Here is a 17,477-nt window from a genome sequence, read left to right as displayed (position 1 = left end):
TAACTATCTCACTACAGCTCTAATGCAGCTGTTCCAGATAAATTCATACGTGTTTGTGTTTCTGCAGGTCTTTAAAAAAAAAGAGTATTTGGCTTTAGAGCTGCCTTACAGGTCACTTTAATCAGTCTTTAAACGTGTTTAGTATGATTCTTAAGTTGTTAATTTCTAATGTCACTGAAAACAAAGTGATGGTTTGTCGACATGAGCTGTTAGATTTCTGTTTCATGTTTAAAGTGAATGTTTCTGCATCCACCTGAGCCCGGTGTGTGTGTGAGTGTTTGAGTGAGAGTGTGTGTGTGTGATGAAAAGAACAGCGAGCTGCCTTTTGCAGCTGTGCTTGTATTCAGACCACTCACACAGATGAGCCCCTACAGCACAAACAGTGCTCAGCTCTTGATGAGTCACATGTTCCAACATGGTGAAATGGAGAGTAAAATATATTTTCTAGTGTTAGAACCGTTACAGAGACTGGACTTTGCCAACACAGGCTAGAGAAGCTGGAATAACAAGTGTGTCATGAGGGGGTAGTACATACAGTTTTAAAGGAGACACTTGGTTCTTTGTTCCCTGAATAAAATGTGTTGGAAATGTTCCTGTGAGATTCTGCTCCGTGTTGATGTGGTCATCAATCAGTTCTGCAGATTTTCAGCTGCAGCTGTTCAGCAAATCTCCTGGTCCACTACATCCCAGAGGGGTTCTTGATCAGTTCAGGATGCAGGTCTGGGGCTGGGAAGCCCACTGAAGTCCACTGGACTGTTTGTCATGTTCCTGAAACCAGTTTGAGACTTTTGTCTTTGGTGTAGACCACTGTCATGTTGGAAGCTGAAGATGGTGATTGAGATGCTGTTGGATTACACTGATTCAGTTTGACATGAGTTCCTAATAAACCGAGCACTTTGCACACTTCACTGTGAGACCTTATTATCCACAGGTGTGTGTCTTTCTGAACACCTGAGCACAGCTTTGTCACAGCAAAGGGTCTGAATGTATCTTAAAAATATGTGAAAATGTACTTTGACCTGGTCCTCATGGGTTATTGAGGGTGGAGAGAGTGAAGTGGTCTGAAGCTGCAGGAGGTTTCTGTGTCATGTCTGAACCCTAACTCTAAGCTCCTCTTGTCTTCTGTGCAGCAGTCGGCCATCTTGGCTGCCATCAGGTAAACAAACGTCCTCGACACGTCTCTTCAAATCTTCCATCTGCTCAACAGTGTGACATGAATATTTATTCAGCTCCTCCATGCCAGCCCAGATGCTAATTAGCCTGTTTGAATAGTCTGCATGTAAAACTGAAGAGCCCAGAGAAGGTTTGACATTTTCATATGTTCAGTCTGTTATTTTTCACACTGAGGTCATGAGTCCAAATTCCCTCATTCAGTTTTTAATGCGTTTTTTATTTATTTATTTTCTTAATTTATCGATTTTAGTGTGTGAGGAGAAAACCAGCCCCGACCTTCTCTGAGGGTCACACTCAAACTTTATTCAACAATATAATATTTAATAACTGAGTCCCCATTAACACACAGCACTGATGATGATAATGTCATTGGTTCATGCACATGCTTACATGAATATATCCAACACTGTGATCAGCTACAGATCAGCTCTGTGTTAACACAATACAAACAGATTTTAGATGGAATTATGGGATTGTTTGAGTCAAACACACAATTATTATTAAAAATGATTTAAAATGCTCAGAAAAATAACAAAAACGTCAACGTACACACAGAGCAAACTAAAAGATCTTATTGATCTTATATCTTATTGATCAGTGATTTATTATTTACAGATGCTGACGACCACAGAGAAACCATGTTTGAGGCCTAATCCAGCAGCAGGTCCTCGTTCACAACGCCCGGCACCGACGGGTACAGATCCTCCTCTTTCTCCGTCTCCATGGTGATGTGTTTGGTCGACTTGGTGTCGTGGTTCATGTCCTTGGAGACCAGAGACGTCTTCTTCCCCTCCAACCAGTAAGTTACCATGTCACCTTTCCCCTGTTGGGACAGAGCCAGAGTGTTTACTGGGCAGCTCCCAGTGTCTGACGTAACTGAGCGGTGGCGGGAAAGGGGCTCACCTTGACCTGCAGTGTTCCCCTGCACTCCAGCAAGTAGCCGCCAATCTCCTCCAGCAGGTAAAAGGCACTGGAGCTGCACTGGATCTTCAGGGCTGCAAGGACACTGACTTAATGTTAGTGTGGCAGGGTTTTAAAGGAATAGTCCACCATTTCCTGCTTGTTTCACCTCTATGAAAATGAAAGAGGTTTCTGTCAATCTTACCCAGGCTGGTGGACTCCATTCGAGACGCTGTGTTGACTGTATCTCCAAACAGACAGTAACGAGGCATCTTCGTCCCTACAACCCCAGCTACAACTGGACCTGCAGGGACACAAACCAGTTTAATAACAGATTTTATTTAAGAAATCAACTATTTGTCTGTGAATAAGACTGGTTAAATACCAGAGTGTATCCCAGCTCGTATCTGCAGCAGCATGTTGGGTTTGTGTGGGATCCTGAAGGTGCGACAGACCCCCACCAGGTCCAGAGCCATGCTGGCGATCTCAGAGGCATGGAGGATCCCGTTAACCCGAGGCACGCCGGACACCACCATGTCTACATAGCCACATTCACAGAGGTACAAGAGTAAATCCTACCAACATCAAGGTGTAATGTTTTATGGATTGTGTTGAGGCAATAATTGTGTGTGTTTGTGAGGACCAGGACTTTCAGATAAACCTTCAAATGTGTTCAAGGTGAGGACATCAGGGTCCTGGGTCAATGTCCTCACAAATATATAAATGCATGTGTGTGTGTGTCACTCACAGGCGTCTCCGATGGTTTCCACCTTGTACACATCATAGTTGTCAATGATGTCGTCGAACGTTGTGTAGAGTTTGTTGAGGAAATCCACGACCTGGTAAGGAGTGCTGCTGCTGGACAGGTGGGTGAAGCCCACGATGTCACTGCCAAACAAGAAGTACTCAGATGATTTATTCAAGTAAAAGTACCACAGTTTAGAACTTCTCCAAGTCATAGCTGTGTGTGTAGGATCCTATGTAACTGAAAGAACAGAAGTATCATCAGCTAAATTTACTTCACACAGACAAATGTGTACCTGAAGAAGACGGTGGCGCTGACGTAGCTCTGAGCCTGAGATGGTTTCCCCTGCCGCAGGTCATCGGCTACTTGTTTAGGAAGCATACCTGCAAAACAAGACATGCAGATGTTTTTATTTTATTTTAACAGATAAGCCGAGTCTCCATCCAATGGTAACGCACTTTTTAACTGATTGATCGATGGGGGAGCCAGTGAGACGGCAGGATTTCTGGTGTAACTGATTCATGTGTTGTTTTGGTCCATTCTGGACTAATTTCAGTCCTGACAATGACACCAACAGTTTGTGGAAGGCAGTTAAAGGAGGTGGCAGTATGGATTATAAGTAAATGTATCGTCGGCGTAAAAATGAATCTTGATTTGCTAAATGTTCTTTCCAGTGGAAACAGCATGAATCAACATCAATTCAGCATTTTGTTCAAGGTCATTTTCACTTGGTGCTGCAGGTTTTACTTCAGAATTGGATGGAAATGACCACACCGACACGATGAACAGGTGTGTGTGAGCATGAATATGTCTGTGTGTGTGTGTGTGTGTGTGTGTGTGTGTGTGTGTGTGTGTGTGTGTGTGTGTGTGTGTGTGTGTGTGTGTGTGTGTGTGTGTGTGTGTCATACTGTATAGCAGCCTGTCAGTCTTCTGCTTCTCGTGCATCAGGTCCTGAGTCCGCTCGGCCACCAGCACCTCCAGATGTTTGCTGTACTTTTCCATCTGAAACACAGACTCTCACCTTCAGATCACAATGAGCAGCGAAGGGGGAAAAGTGTAAACCGCTTTCTAACTGTTGGTAATTTAGGGGCAAGAAAACAACCCAGAAATAAATGAGAGCAAAATTAGCTGTTCAGGCTCTGTGATCAATATGTTCCTGTTCCTGAAAGCTTGGGTCAGAAGATTCTTCTCACTGTTATGGTTTTTATTTGTGGAGGAGTGTGGAGTTCAGGAACAGTCGTGTGTTGACGTGCGTGACACACTAACACTAACCAGATAAGAAGTGATATCACAGTTTAAGTATTTGGATGTAAATGATTTAAAGCACAGTATGATGCTAAACTGATGTGTACTCTGTGTCCAGGTTTATACCAGGTTCATCATCATGTCCACTGGGCTGACTTTGACTGGGTTGATTCGATGAACAAACTTCTTGATTTGTTCAAAGGTGGGTCGGTGGGCGGGGTTATGAGAGCGGCATCGCCGGATCAGCTGCACCAAACACACACGGGACAAAAAGCGACGGAAAAGGTAAAAAAGAATTCTTGTAGCTGGAAAAAAACTAAATGTTTGTTGTTTTAAAGGATATTAACGAAAGGACTTTTTAAAATTCCCTTAAACAGAAAATAATTTAGATTCAGAACAGAAGCATGTCTCTGAGTTTTATTTAGTGTAGTTATAACAATCCTTTTAGCCTGAGGTGTTACACACACACCTCAGCGTAGTCGGCAGGACAGGGGCAGGTGTTGTCGGCTTTACTGGAGATCAGCTCGGGAAGGGGAGGACACCAGGCACAGTCCATGTTTGACTCGTCGGCCTGGAAAGTATTTATTTGTTATTTAACTAGTTCTTTGGTGACATAGGACAGACTTTGGCTGTTTGTGAACCAATCAGTGTGTGACTTACGGGAACAGGGTTGCTGCGAGTGGCTATCTCCAACAGAATGATGGAATAACTGGAAAAACACACAGAGGTCAACTAGTGGCCTTTAACAGACCTGCCAGGTCACATAACGTCACTTAAAGTCGTCTCACAGCTCTTCAGTCCAAACATGGACACTCAGACTATAAACACTTCTGGTTTGCAAACGCGTCATACAAACCAGTTCTATTCGACTGTTCCCCGACCCTGAGCCGGGTTAAAGGTGTCAGTCAGTGTAAGTCCTCTGTGATACCTGAACACGTCTCCAGCCAGAGTCGGCTCCATGTTGGAGTTACAGAACTCAGGAGGCATGTACACCTCTAGGAGTCTCTCCTGATAGGTGGAAAGAGGCTCCGCCCCATCTTCCCTGCGATACATCCTCAGCCCATAATCTGAGCGGACAGACCAGGTGTTAGCGTTTGTTTACAGCAGGCTGTAATCAGTGATTTCATAATGGCAAAGTGACCAGAGTCTCTGATGTGTCATAGGCTCCTATTACCAGTTATTTTGCAGACCCAGCGGTCATCCAGCACACAGTTCAGAGACTTGAGACGACCGTGACAGATCCTGTGCTGGTGCAGGTACGACATCCCTCTGGCGATGTCTGTGGCAAAAGAAAACCTGCGAGACAGTCAGAGCAAATGAACCTGGGTTATTCATTTTGTCTGTTACAGTTTGGTACTGACTGGTGCGTCTTTGAGTGTCTACCTGAAGCCCCAGTTAAGCGGGATCTCCTCGTTAAGAAGGACGTCGTTGAGGCTTCCTTTGGGGCAGTACTCTGTCACGATGGCAACGTTGGGCGCCTCAACACACCCACCGATAAACTTACACAGGTTGGGGTGATCGAGCTCCCTGGACGCAGAGACTTAAAATGACATGTCTGCCATATGACGGGGAAGGACGTCAAGGGTTTTGTGCACGTTACCTGACTTGTTTGACTTCCTGTCTGATGGTTTTGGACAGAGAGAAGGTCTTCGTTTGAATCCTCTTGATGGCCACCGTCCTGCCGTCACTGCAGCAGAACAAAACAGCGTGATCAGGTTACTCTGATAACTTCTCGGCCCCTGGCTGCATTCTGGAAGCGGTTTGAAGACAGATTTGGTAACTAGTGTACAGGTAGACAGGCAGCGTACTATATCCCGGTGCAGGTGAACAGTGTTTTCCGGGCCGCTGGTTGTCCGGCACATGAGCTGAGAGCAGTTACGCAGCTGGTGTTGCTGTCGCTGTTTCCCACCACCACACTCATTATACTGCCCATGGTCATACGAGCTTCCTGATCTGCAGGAGAAAGAGCCTGAGACTAAACTGTCCTGCAGGTGAATGATATCAAATCATTAGAAATAACCAGGTAAAACTTTACGTATTATTTCTTTAAGCAGTTGTTCTGTACATCCGTAGACTAGTTTCAGTCTAGTTCCTCACCGTTCTGGACCAGGTTCAGAGCAGATGCGTTCTAAGTGAAATATTACTGAGCAGGGAGATGTGGTGTGTTACAGCACCTTGTTTTATTGCAGAGAAGTCGATGATCCAGCTCTCATCCCACAGCAGTTTCTGCTTCTGGTACCTCAGCCACTGCACGAGACAGAAGCTCCGATTAACATTTGATCCTGACTCGTCGTATGTTCGGTCATTTCACACGGTGCCACTTGGATCTGTTTTGGATTGTGAGCTCTCACCAAAGCGGTCAGTATGAAGCAGAGGCAGAGCAGGCTGAGCGGCAGGCCAATGGCCAGCTTGGTGGCCGGGGTCAAAGGGCATTCACCGCAGTCGGCTGGACAGGTGAAACAAAGCTCCGCCTCCTCACAGACGCCATCACCACAAACTTCAAGGGGGAGAAAGCAGGATTCAGTGTTGATGATACTTAGACATGAGTTTGTTTTTTAGTTGTTGCTGCCCAACAGACTGATTTCATCACCAACCTACAGAAGGCAGCACGGTGCTCTTGGCCTCCAGAGCCACCTGCATGCGACCAACTCGTATGTGAGCGATAAGAGAAGTTAAGCCAGCGTGGAGCAGAACCACCTGCAGGACGGACAACAGCAAAATCAATCAGCATCCATTAAGTCCGTTCACCTTTTGGAACAGATTGATCGATCGATTGATTAGTCCATTAGTGTTAAATCATCAAAAGCCTGGCAGAGCATAAGGACGTAGTACAATCACAATACTGTGGTAACGACTTTATGACTTTTACTCATTTGTCAGTTTTATCTCAGTCATGTTGATCTGTGGAGTTTTGCAGAGACCCAGTGTCGTCATAGGCCTATTTGTGATGAACCTACCTTTGCAGTCCAGTTAGTCTGGGTCATCTTGCCAGATGTGGAGATGGTGTGTGTGAAGATTTTCCCGTCGTCTGGGATCCAGGGGCCACAGATGCTCTCTGATGTCTGAAAATGAGTTGATAAGTGCATTTATTATATATCTTTGTCTGTTTAGGCTTTTAACATGTGAGAATTAGTTTAAGACATTATTAGACGTCACCACAGCTTAAAGATTTAGCAAATGAAACATCAAGGTGTGCACCATGTATCCCATGGGACAGGAGTGGATGTTGGCGTGGTGAATGCAGCAGTTTTCTCCATCAGCGTCTTTCCAGTTGGCCGGACATTCGTGGTGTTCACAGAACCTCCGAGCTGTTTCAGCGTCCACTATAGAGCTAAACACATAAGGACAGAACAGCAGTAGGACCAAAGGTCCAGTGGACATTCAAACTAGAACCAGTATAAAGAAGTGTCAGTGGGTGTAAACCAGTGAAGCCGAGTGTGTTAACCTGAGTGTGAAGATGTGGTTTTCAACAGCCCAGTGGTAAAAAGAGTCCTGAACGGTCACTGAGTATATGACGTTGAACACCTCGCCGCTCTTCACCATCTCTGGAGGACGAACCACCCAGGCCATCTCCAGACCTGCACAGAGGGAGGTGCAATTCGGATTAGTTCAGATCAGTCGGGATGGACTGTCCAGTGTCTCAGTCTGTACGTGACAAACATGAAATCTGAGAGCACCAGGGCACATCAGCTTATATAGGATTCATGTTAAAGCAGAGTTTACCTCTTAGTTTACTGATGTAAAAGCAGAAAGTATTTGTTTTTTGTTTCAAACTTTATAATAATTATTTTTGTTGTCCTAATCAACACACGTAACAGGACGCGGAAGCAGGACATCAGTGTTGGTTAGAGCCTGAACATTAAGAAACGGGCAGAAACAGACTTTAACTCCACTGTGTCTGCTTCAGTTTTCAGGCTGCATCTCTCACCTCCACAGTCGATCATGTTGTATTCGTTGGGTCTGTCCAGAGGCCAGCAGTCGTACTCGCTGTTGTCCAAGTCGTGCCAACAACAGGCCAGACCAACACCGTAAACACAAACCTGGAAACACCACAACACAACGAGGACGTAAACACTACTAATCCACCAATAATCCAGTGACAACGCACAGAAACATCTGGGCTGCTGTGGTTAGAGACAAGCAGACTCATGGGACCAACACATACACAAATAATATAAATACAACTCCTGCCTCACTAACCTTAGGTGTTTGAATCATACACAGGAAGTAATTTTATAAATGATATCGATTGATGCAGATGAATAATAGTCTATATATGTTCTTCCAGTTATTTTTATCTAAAATATTTGATGTTTAATCTAAATTAGTTATTACAAAATCACATTTTTAAAAATGCATTTTAAACTAATATCACAATTCATTTTAAAGTAATTTTAAAATGTGGCTTTATGTGAAATCTTCCAGCTGATAACAAGAAATACACTTTTCATTAATTCCCATTTAATAATTCAGTGCTCAGGTTAAACTTTTATTGATAAACCCGACTCATTCATTCATATTTTCTGTTGTCTTATTAAATTACAGGTCTCACCCAGAGCTGAAGCCAAAGTCTCCTGTGTTTGTTCATGTTGCTGCTGAGGGTCCGACGGGCCGAGGCAGCGACAGGTGATCAGGCAGACAGGTAGTCCAGGACATCTGCAGCTTGTGACGACGAATCCAGACTGAGCGACGAGCAGAGCAGGAGGAGGGACGCAGGGGATGGTCAAGAGAGGTAGGACAGACTAAAGAGAGCGAGGAGAGTCCAGACATCTCCACCCTGCTGCTCAAACCCAGACAACAGTTTGTATTGGAGCTGGTTGTGATTTTCACCGCCCTCTGGTGGTTGGAGTTGTTACTACACAGAGCTCTGTACTTGTAATCCTATCATTTCTACTTTGTGTACTTGAAGTACTGCTGATTCTGCAGCTGGTTCTACAGCTGTTGTAGCTGCTGTAGAACCAGCTGAAGAATTTATTTAGATGTGTTTGCCTGTTGTGACCAGATATATACTCTGAGGTACTGGAGTGCAGCATTCAAGTACAGGTTTGAGGTTACTGTAATACTGAGGTACTTGAACTGCAGGGGGACATATTGTACTTTCAGTGCCCTGTACTCGTCCTACACCTGGAATAGAGACTTTGCAGAATAGGAAAATGGTGTAGAACACAAAGTTAAAGACACGACCAGTGGTTCTCAGTGTTTTAGGCTTGTGAGCCTTAATATGACTCTGTGGTTGTTACCATTGATCTGTGTTGTTTCCCATCAGATAATTTAAGGCCCACACGGGTCAAATTCAAATTCACAAAAACAGACCGGGGGAAGGTACAATAGTTTAAAGCAGATTTGTACTTTGTTTTTCTTCTTTCTTCTCCCATCAGCCACCTCAAGACCCCTCACATTTATCTGGTGACCCTGAGGAGGGGCCCTACCCTTAGGTTTGGAACCACTCAGACTAAACTAGCTGTATAGAAGGTGATTGACATGAGCTGCATCGGTTTAATAATCTGATGTATAAGGTGTTTGCAGTATAATATCACTACTTTTACTGCCCCGGTGCTGTGAGTACTACAGTACACTGTGTACATGGTGGCAGTACTGTACTTCATACTTGTGTGAGGTTTGTGGCCTCGGGGCTCCGTTTGAACAAGATGTCAGGTCTCTGAGAGGTCTGGGATGTCAGGGGGAATGTCTCTGGTCCCAGTCCGGTCCCAGTCCGCTCCCAGTCCGCTCCCAGTCCGAATGTAGAACGACCAATCAGCGAGTGCGCGCGGACACATTTTGTGAGCCAACGTTCGAGCCGCACGCGGGGCTCCGCTCGGGCACGGGCATGACGTCACAGGAGAGTCCAACAGGTTTTGGCCGTTTATTCCCGTTGACGCGTGTTTTTACCGGGGGACCGGCTCCGCGTGCTCCTTTCTTTTAGTTTTCCACCGGAACCTGTTCAGCCACACAAGGACCTAACGGGTTTTTGTTTCTTTTTAAGCCCGTTTCATTCAGTACACCGCGTGTTGAACTTGTAGTTTTGATGTAGTTTTACTGTAGTATCACAGTGAGTAGTATCACAGTGAGTAGTACCACAGTGAGTAGTACCACAGTGAGTAGTACCACAGTGAGTAGTACCACAGTGAAGTACTGAGTCCGTGAGGATTTAACGGCTTTAAGCGAAAACACATTTATTTTTAGAACAACCGGTTTTTAAGGCGTTAAATCTGGTGATAGTCTCTAATTATTCGTAGTTTTCTTATTTTAGCGACACTTTGACGTGTAGACCGGTACCGGGTCCACGTCGTGGGGCTGGGATGTGGGTTCAGACTGTTTCCTGAGGTGGATATTAGCTTGTTCTTGGTTCTGGACCGGACCGGGACCACAGTGGACCAATAAACTCACCTGCACCTCGGCTGAGATTTTCCTCCAGAGTTAAAGCAGGAGGATGCTGAACTGGGTCAACCTGGTTCTGCTGTCCTGGTTCAGTCCGTGGACCCGGGCCCATGTGCTGGATGATGACAGGTGTGGTATTTGTTTTAGTGTGTCTGACTGAAAGAGTCAAGGTGTTTGAGGATTTAATCGTTTGATTGAGGCTGATTTCATACAGTTTAATGTTTTACATGTTGATTTTAACATATACAGACTTTAAGTTACACCTGCAAACATCATTTTTGCATCTTTCCGTTTTCTGTTTCACTGATTTATTGGTTTTTTCTTTGACTCATGAATTGATGCTGGTGATGACTGAAAGATTAAAGCAGATCAGAGCCAAATCTATTGTGCCGTGTGATTTTAGTAGTAAAGGACAAACAGGGAGACACGGGGAAGGCTCACCAGTTCATAAACTAAGTGCTTTGATTTTGAAGCTGAAATGAACCTGAACACAGGAAGAAGAAGTTCCCAGCGTGTGTTGAAATCCAGAGTGAGTTTGGAGGAAAAGCAAATAGCAGAGTAACGGTAGGAGGAAAATATAGGTGGTGAAAAGTGTGACAGGAAAGAGAGAAAGTATGTGGAGGGAGTGGAGAAGACACCACCCTGGTCTCCTCTCCGGCTGAAATAATTCATGTTCAGACAGGCAGTGGAAACAGGAGATGTCAAGAACGTATAGACACACTTGAGCTGGTCTAAACTAGTACAGCCAACAGGGCTCCTGCTGCTCACTCTGTGACTTTTAATGTGACGTTACATTTCGCTACAGTTGGTTCTGCATGTTTGTTTTCCACAGGGTTATTCCACCGCTCTTATTTTGAAATTCCAACCGTGCAGAGGATCACATGAGAAGCTGCTTCTAACCAACATGGTGAGCTGTTTATAGAGAGTCTGATTATGTATTTGTGTGACTGTGTGTTGCAGCTGGACGGACCAGGCGGTGTTGTCTGACGGTCTCTGTCGCTATGGCAACAATGTGGAGTGTTGCTGGGGCTGGAGACAGATGGATCGGGGACGTTGTCAACGTGAGGACACACATGTACCCCTTCAAAATAAATACTGTGACCCTTTACTGCATTAACAGTAGAAATACTACAGTGTTCCAAGTAAAAGACCTGCATTTGAAAAGTTACTGCAGTAAAACTCAAAAAGTACCATCATCCAGGTGTACTTGAAGTATCCAAAGTAAAAGTACTCACTGTGCAGAATGGCCCATTTCACATGAATGGATCTGATATTATTGGATTCTAATTATTGATGATTCTTGTGTTGATCACTTTAATGTTGGAGCTGACGTTAACTACCTTATATACTTCTAATTTGAAGTACTTTACGTACCGCCGGGTAGCTGACGTTAACTACCTTATATACTTCTAATCTGAAGTACTTTATGTACCGCTGGGTATCTGACGTTAACTACCTTATATACTTCTAATTTGAAGTACTTTATGTACCGCCGGGTAGCTGACGTTAACTACCTTATATACTTCTAATTTGAAGTATTTTATATACTGCTGGGTAGCTGATGTTAACTACCTTATATACTTCTAATTTGAAGTACTTTATATACCGCTGGGTAGCTGACGTTAACTACCTTATATACTTCTAATTTGAAGTACTTTCCATACCGCTGGGTAGCTGACGTTAACTACCTTATATACTTCTAATTTGAAGTACTTTATATACCGCTGGGTAGCTGACGTTAACTACCTTATATACTTCTAATTTGAAGTATTTTATATACCGCTGGGTAGCTGACTTTAACTACCTTATATACTTCTAATTTGAAGTACTTTATGTACCGCTGGGTAGCTGATGTTAACTACCTTATATACTTCTAATTTGAAGTATTTTATATACTGCTGGGTAGCTGATGTTAACTACCTTATATACTTCTAATCTGAAGTACTTTATATACCGCTGGGTAGCTGACTTTAACTACCTTATATACTTCTAATTTGAAGTATTTTATATACTGCTGGGTAGCTGACGTTAACTACCTTATATACTTCTAATCTGAAGTACTTTATGTACCGCTGGGTATCTGACGTTAACTACCTTATATACTTCTAATTTGAAGTACTTTATGTACCGCCGGGTAGCTGACGTTAACTACCTTATATACTTCTAATTTGAAGTATTTTATATACTGCTGGGTAGCTGATGTTAACTACCTTATATACTTCTAATCTGAAGTACTTTATGTACCGCTGGGTAGCTGACGTTAACTACCTTATATACTTCTAATTTGAAGTATTTTATATACCGCTGGGTAGCTGATGTTAACTACCTTATATACTTCTAATTTGAAGTATTTTATATACCGCTGGGTAGCTGACGTTAACCACCTTATATACTTCTAATTTGAAGTACTTTATATACTGCTGGGTAGCTGATGTTAACTACCTTATATACTAAACATATATACTATAATCTATATACTCACAGATTTAAATTAAAACTTTGACATGGTTTTGTTGAACAGATGTTTCCAGATGTTGATACAGGACTGAAACAGACAGACATATTTAGATAATTAATTACATCCTTACATTTTGTGTGTGTGTAGCTCACTGTCAGCAGGGTTGTAAACATGGGGAGTGTGTTGGACCAGACAGATGTAAATGTCACCCAGGATTCACTGGAAAGGCCTGTAACCAAGGTAAGTGTGTGTGTGTGAGTGTGTGAGTGGAGATCTGATTTCCTGACACAGCTCTGACAAAAAAAGCCAGAGACACATTCCTCTCATGCTTGTTTGACCCATGAAGGCGTGTTTTACCTGAAGACCACCACAACACACAAACACACACTGTTTCCAAACTCTTTCCCACACACACAGGCCTCCACCCACACCGTTACTGTCCTGATTACAGGCTGCATTATGACTCATATCCTGACTATAAAACAACATCTGGCATCAAACTGGGGCTCCATACACACACACACTGTAATATAACACCACACACACACTTAAAATGCTCCTCATCGCAGACGGAGCTGATAGTCAAAGGTCAATCCCACAGGTTGACAAGAAGAGTGAGAAATGTGCTCTGAGTTAATGTTTGATTGACCTCCCTCTCCCCCTCTGTCCTGTGTGTGTGTGTGTTGTGTCAGATCTGAATGAGTGTGGCCTGAAGCCTCGGCCCTGTAAGCATCGCTGCATGAACACGCTGGGCAGCTACAAGTGCTACTGTCTGGACGGATACGCGCTGCAGCCCGACGGCAGCTGCCAGAGTGAGTCCACACACCGACTTTGACTCTGTGCCTTCACATCTGCTGGTTCCTGTGTGGGATTCATGTTCTAATCCGCAACTAATTGGCTGCTCAAAATAAACAGATGCTGCCATAGTTTCAGCACCAGCTGTGGTTACAGGGGCTGTATTTCTAAACTGTTTACAAGGAGCTGGTCTGACATGTGTGTCCAATTACAGATGCTCGAACCTGCTACCATGCCAACTGTCAGTATGGCTGTGAGGTCATAAAGGGGGCGGTCCGCTGCACCTGTCCGTCACCAGGGTTACAGCTGGGCCCAGACAGACGCACCTGTGTCGGTCAGTACGTTTCTGTTGCGTTGCTGTGTGACGCATCCTGACGGAGGCGTCGCTCACCCCCCACCTGTGTGTGTGTGCGTGTGTGTGTGTCTGTGCAGACGTTGACGAGTGTGCGCTGGGAGGGGGGGTGTGTCCTCGTCGCAGGAAGTGTGTGAACACGTTTGGCAGCTTCCTGTGTAAATGTCACCACGGTTTCAAGCTCACGTACATCAACGGCCGTTACACCTGCCTGGGTGAGGTTCACTGCTCTTAAGCTGTTCACTTTTTATTGATCAGGTCTTTTATCAACTGACAGTATTTTTTATTGATAACTTTCATATAATCGTTGAGACAGATCTGTCACTGTTTCTCTGTGTCCTCAGATAAGGACACTCGGCCGTTCTGCTCCCTGAATCCGTCGTCTCCAAAATGCAGGTGTCGAGCTGACAGGTGTACAGGTAACGCAGCTCATCCTAAAGTGTCACTTAACAAAACTAGTATCATGAATTTAGCTCTGTTTTCTCCCAGCTGTCCCCAATGTCACCGTGGAGCCTCAGAGACCAAGAACTACAGCTCCTGCAAGGACTACAACTCCCATCACCACCCCTATTCTTACTACTACCACCATTACTACTACTACTTTTCAGACAACCACCCTAGCTACTTCTACAATCGCTGCTACCACCACAACACCTACTACTACTACTGCTACTACTACACCTGCTACTGCTACTATTACACATTCAGCTGCTGTTACAACTTCTAGAACACCTGCTGCTTCTACGACATCTGATACTACTACTACTACTACTACTACTACTACTACTACTACTACTACTACTACTACTACTACTACTCCTACTACACCTACTGCTACCTCTTGTGCTAGTGCTACTACTACACTGGTTACTACTACCTCTTCCACTACCATGCCGAGTACATTATCTACTACTATTATTGCAAGTACAGCACCTGCTACTACCACAATTGCTAGTACAACTACTTCTACTCCTCTGCCTACGACAACTGAGCTGGATACTACAACTCCCACAACACCTACATCTACTGCGACTACTACTACCATTGGTACTACGACAATGGAAACTACAGCATCCACCACAGCTGCCCTGACAACCATGATGCCCACTACCATCGCCGTAGTAACGACCACAATGAACAACAGGATCAACATGACACACAAACCGAGAGGAGACGTGCACAGTGAGGACACACACACACACTTTAATAATCGATAAATGAAAAATGTACGTGTCTGATAATGTTTGTTTATTTTCTTTGATCTTTGATGAGACGACACAAGATTTTTTTTTTGTCAAATATTCTATGGAGTCAGTGATTAAATAAGAAGCTGATGAAATTATTGTCAGATCAATTATTAGTGAAATAATCGTTGCAGCCTTTTAGGAGTCATTAATCGATACGTCTGTGTGTGTGTGTTGCAGTTCCTCGACAGCCCAGTAAAAACCAGGTGTTGGAGTTTGACATCGAACTAGGAGACATAGCCAGAGATGATCCAGGTGAGTCTGACATCACCTTGGGCCTGTGCTGTTTGCACTGTGATACTGAAGGAAACCTAAAAACAGCAAGATTCTCAGGCAGGTTCTGAGCCGATTTAGGACCATTTATTAATAACGAATGTCAGAGATCATGTTAGCCTGCAGAAATGGAAATCATTCTTAAAAGGCATTTTGTGTCTGTGAATTCAGGAACCTCAGTCCTGTTTTACTTTCTGTCTCCCAAAATGTGCGATAAAAAAGGCTGCTGTTTCCACTCAGGTGGTCACAACCACAAACATTCACCTGTGTCATTCCTGTGTGTGTTTCAGAGACTGGTGTGTTTCACTGTACCTTCGATCACGGACTCTGTGACTGGATGTCGGACAGAGACGGAGATCTACACTGGGAAACTGCTCACAGCTCTGCAGGCAACAGACACACACACACGATTTCTGTTGTAGTCTGAAATATGTGATGCAGTGACGCCACGTGGGATTAAAAACTGTTTTCTGTCTCTCTCTATCTCAGGTGGAAGCTACCTGTCTGTGTCTGAGCTGAAGGCGGGACAAAGGAGCACCCGTGGCGCTCGATTGGCTGTCCAGATTGTCCCACCTTGGCGCCACGGCGACCTGTGTTTCTCCTTCTCCCATTGGCTGACGGGGCATCATGTGGGTGTGCTTCAGCTGTTTGTCAGGACGAAGGGACGAGACCAAAGGTTCCAGAACGTCACTATGACGAACCTTTAACTTTTAAAAACATCGTCTGCCAGAGTCACCTGCATCAAGTCTTGCTCCTGATTGGCTGTTGCAGGTATAACCCCGCCCTCTGGAGCAGGACAGGTGGACACGGTTGGAGACACACGCAGGTTACCCTGACGACGCACTCACTGGACAGGGTGAGACGCACACACACGAGCTAAAGTTGAGTTGTGTGTCTGTCTGGGTTTAGGGTTCAGGTTGGAACCAGGTCCTGGTTGGGGGTCTGGTTATGTGAATGAGGGTCTTCATAGCTGTAGAAAGACCACATTTGTTTATATGGGCAGGTGTTGCTGAAGGCCGAGCGGAGACGAGGACGCAGAGGACGGATCGCCGTGGATGATGTCACACTGAGACAGGGGGCGTGTCGATGACATCACTGTGGTATGAGGACAGTGATTGGCTGATTTTTATTAATCATGATTAAATTATTTAATATTAATTCTTGAGATCACACAAACACACACACACACACAGAGACGACGTCCATGTGCAGCTGCATGGAAGAGCTGAACCACGAGGCCTCGTTAGCCCTGCAGGGTTTTTATTACCGGTGCTCTAATGTAAAAATACAGATGCATCAGGTTTTTGTCAGGAGAAACGATAATGTTGTTTTTACAGTTTTATATTCACTTCGTGAATGTCGGTTTAATTCCCAGGATACATTTGTGTGACGCTGATGTTTATCTGATGGAACCGAACCATCAGGAATCGACTTGATTCAGGATTTTGTGAATCGGACCAAAGATCGGATCAGTGCTGATGTCAGTCCTCACACAGAGAACGGTTTTCATTTCAGACTAATTTAACAGACGACTGAAAACCCTCGGGTTGTGCAGTTTAAAGGACCATGCTGCTGTTTTTTCATGATGTGGTTTATGCTGCTCTGTGATCTCTGAGCCGGGAACCACCAGAGTGAAGAGACGAGCTTCATTATTCGCCCTGCAGATAAAAGTGAAGCAGGTTAACACTAAACTCAGTCAAACATTCACTGCAGACTGAGCTGTTTTGTTCTTTCACCTCATTTTTCAGTAGAGGACAAATTCTCCACCTGACTGGGCGAACTAGCTGCTCACTGGACAGGTGATTGTTTTTTTGGGGGTTTTTTTTTGCCTGTGTGTAAATATCATCATTCTGTGACATTAGTGGATATACATCTTTGAGTAGTGAGAAATTCACTTTGATCTGATTTTATAAA

The 17,477-nt window shown here is 44.4% G+C and overlaps 2 protein-coding genes across 2 annotated transcripts; one reads left to right on the top strand and one right to left on the bottom strand.

Annotated features, from left to right (window-relative positions):
* Positions 1–1,523: 1,523 nt before the first annotated feature.
* LOC113139137 (atrial natriuretic peptide receptor 1) lies at positions 1,524–8,775 on the bottom strand. Its single transcript, XM_026322145.1, has 23 exons — positions 8,616–8,775; positions 7,992–8,103; positions 7,509–7,641; positions 7,262–7,394; positions 7,021–7,125; positions 6,658–6,760; positions 6,415–6,560; positions 6,238–6,310; positions 5,872–6,016; positions 5,664–5,750; positions 5,447–5,590; positions 5,238–5,359; positions 4,992–5,130; positions 4,724–4,772; positions 4,533–4,634; positions 4,190–4,309; positions 3,727–3,820; positions 3,114–3,201; positions 2,822–2,961; positions 2,459–2,611; positions 2,279–2,377; positions 2,077–2,168; positions 1,524–1,996 (listed from the first exon to the last, which is right to left on the bottom strand). The coding sequence occupies exons 1-23, from the start codon at positions 8,649–8,651 to the stop codon at positions 1,823–1,825; spliced, it is 2,589 nt and encodes an 862-aa protein (XP_026177930.1). The 5' UTR covers positions 8,652–8,775; the 3' UTR covers positions 1,524–1,822.
* Positions 8,776–9,914: 1,139 nt separating this feature from the next.
* LOC113139364 (nephronectin-like) lies at positions 9,915–17,477 on the top strand. The gene is made up of 13 exons (XM_026322524.2): positions 9,915–10,570; positions 11,402–11,502; positions 13,047–13,139; positions 13,592–13,711; positions 13,909–14,028; positions 14,127–14,261; positions 14,391–14,465; positions 14,536–15,228; positions 15,471–15,545; positions 15,854–15,952; positions 16,053–16,239; positions 16,335–16,419; positions 16,567–17,477. Exons 1-13 carry the CDS (start codon positions 10,494–10,496, stop codon positions 16,651–16,653), a joined length of 1,947 nt encoding a protein of 648 aa, XP_026178309.1. The 5' UTR covers positions 9,915–10,493; the 3' UTR covers positions 16,654–17,477.

Source organism: Mastacembelus armatus, chromosome 18, assembly GCF_900324485.2.
Source record: "Mastacembelus armatus chromosome 18, fMasArm1.2, whole genome shotgun sequence".
Taxonomy (NCBI): domain Eukaryota; kingdom Metazoa; phylum Chordata; class Actinopteri; order Synbranchiformes; family Mastacembelidae; genus Mastacembelus; species Mastacembelus armatus.
The sequence above is the reverse complement of the archived record's forward strand: the minus strand, read 5'-3'. Positions and strand labels throughout refer to the sequence as shown.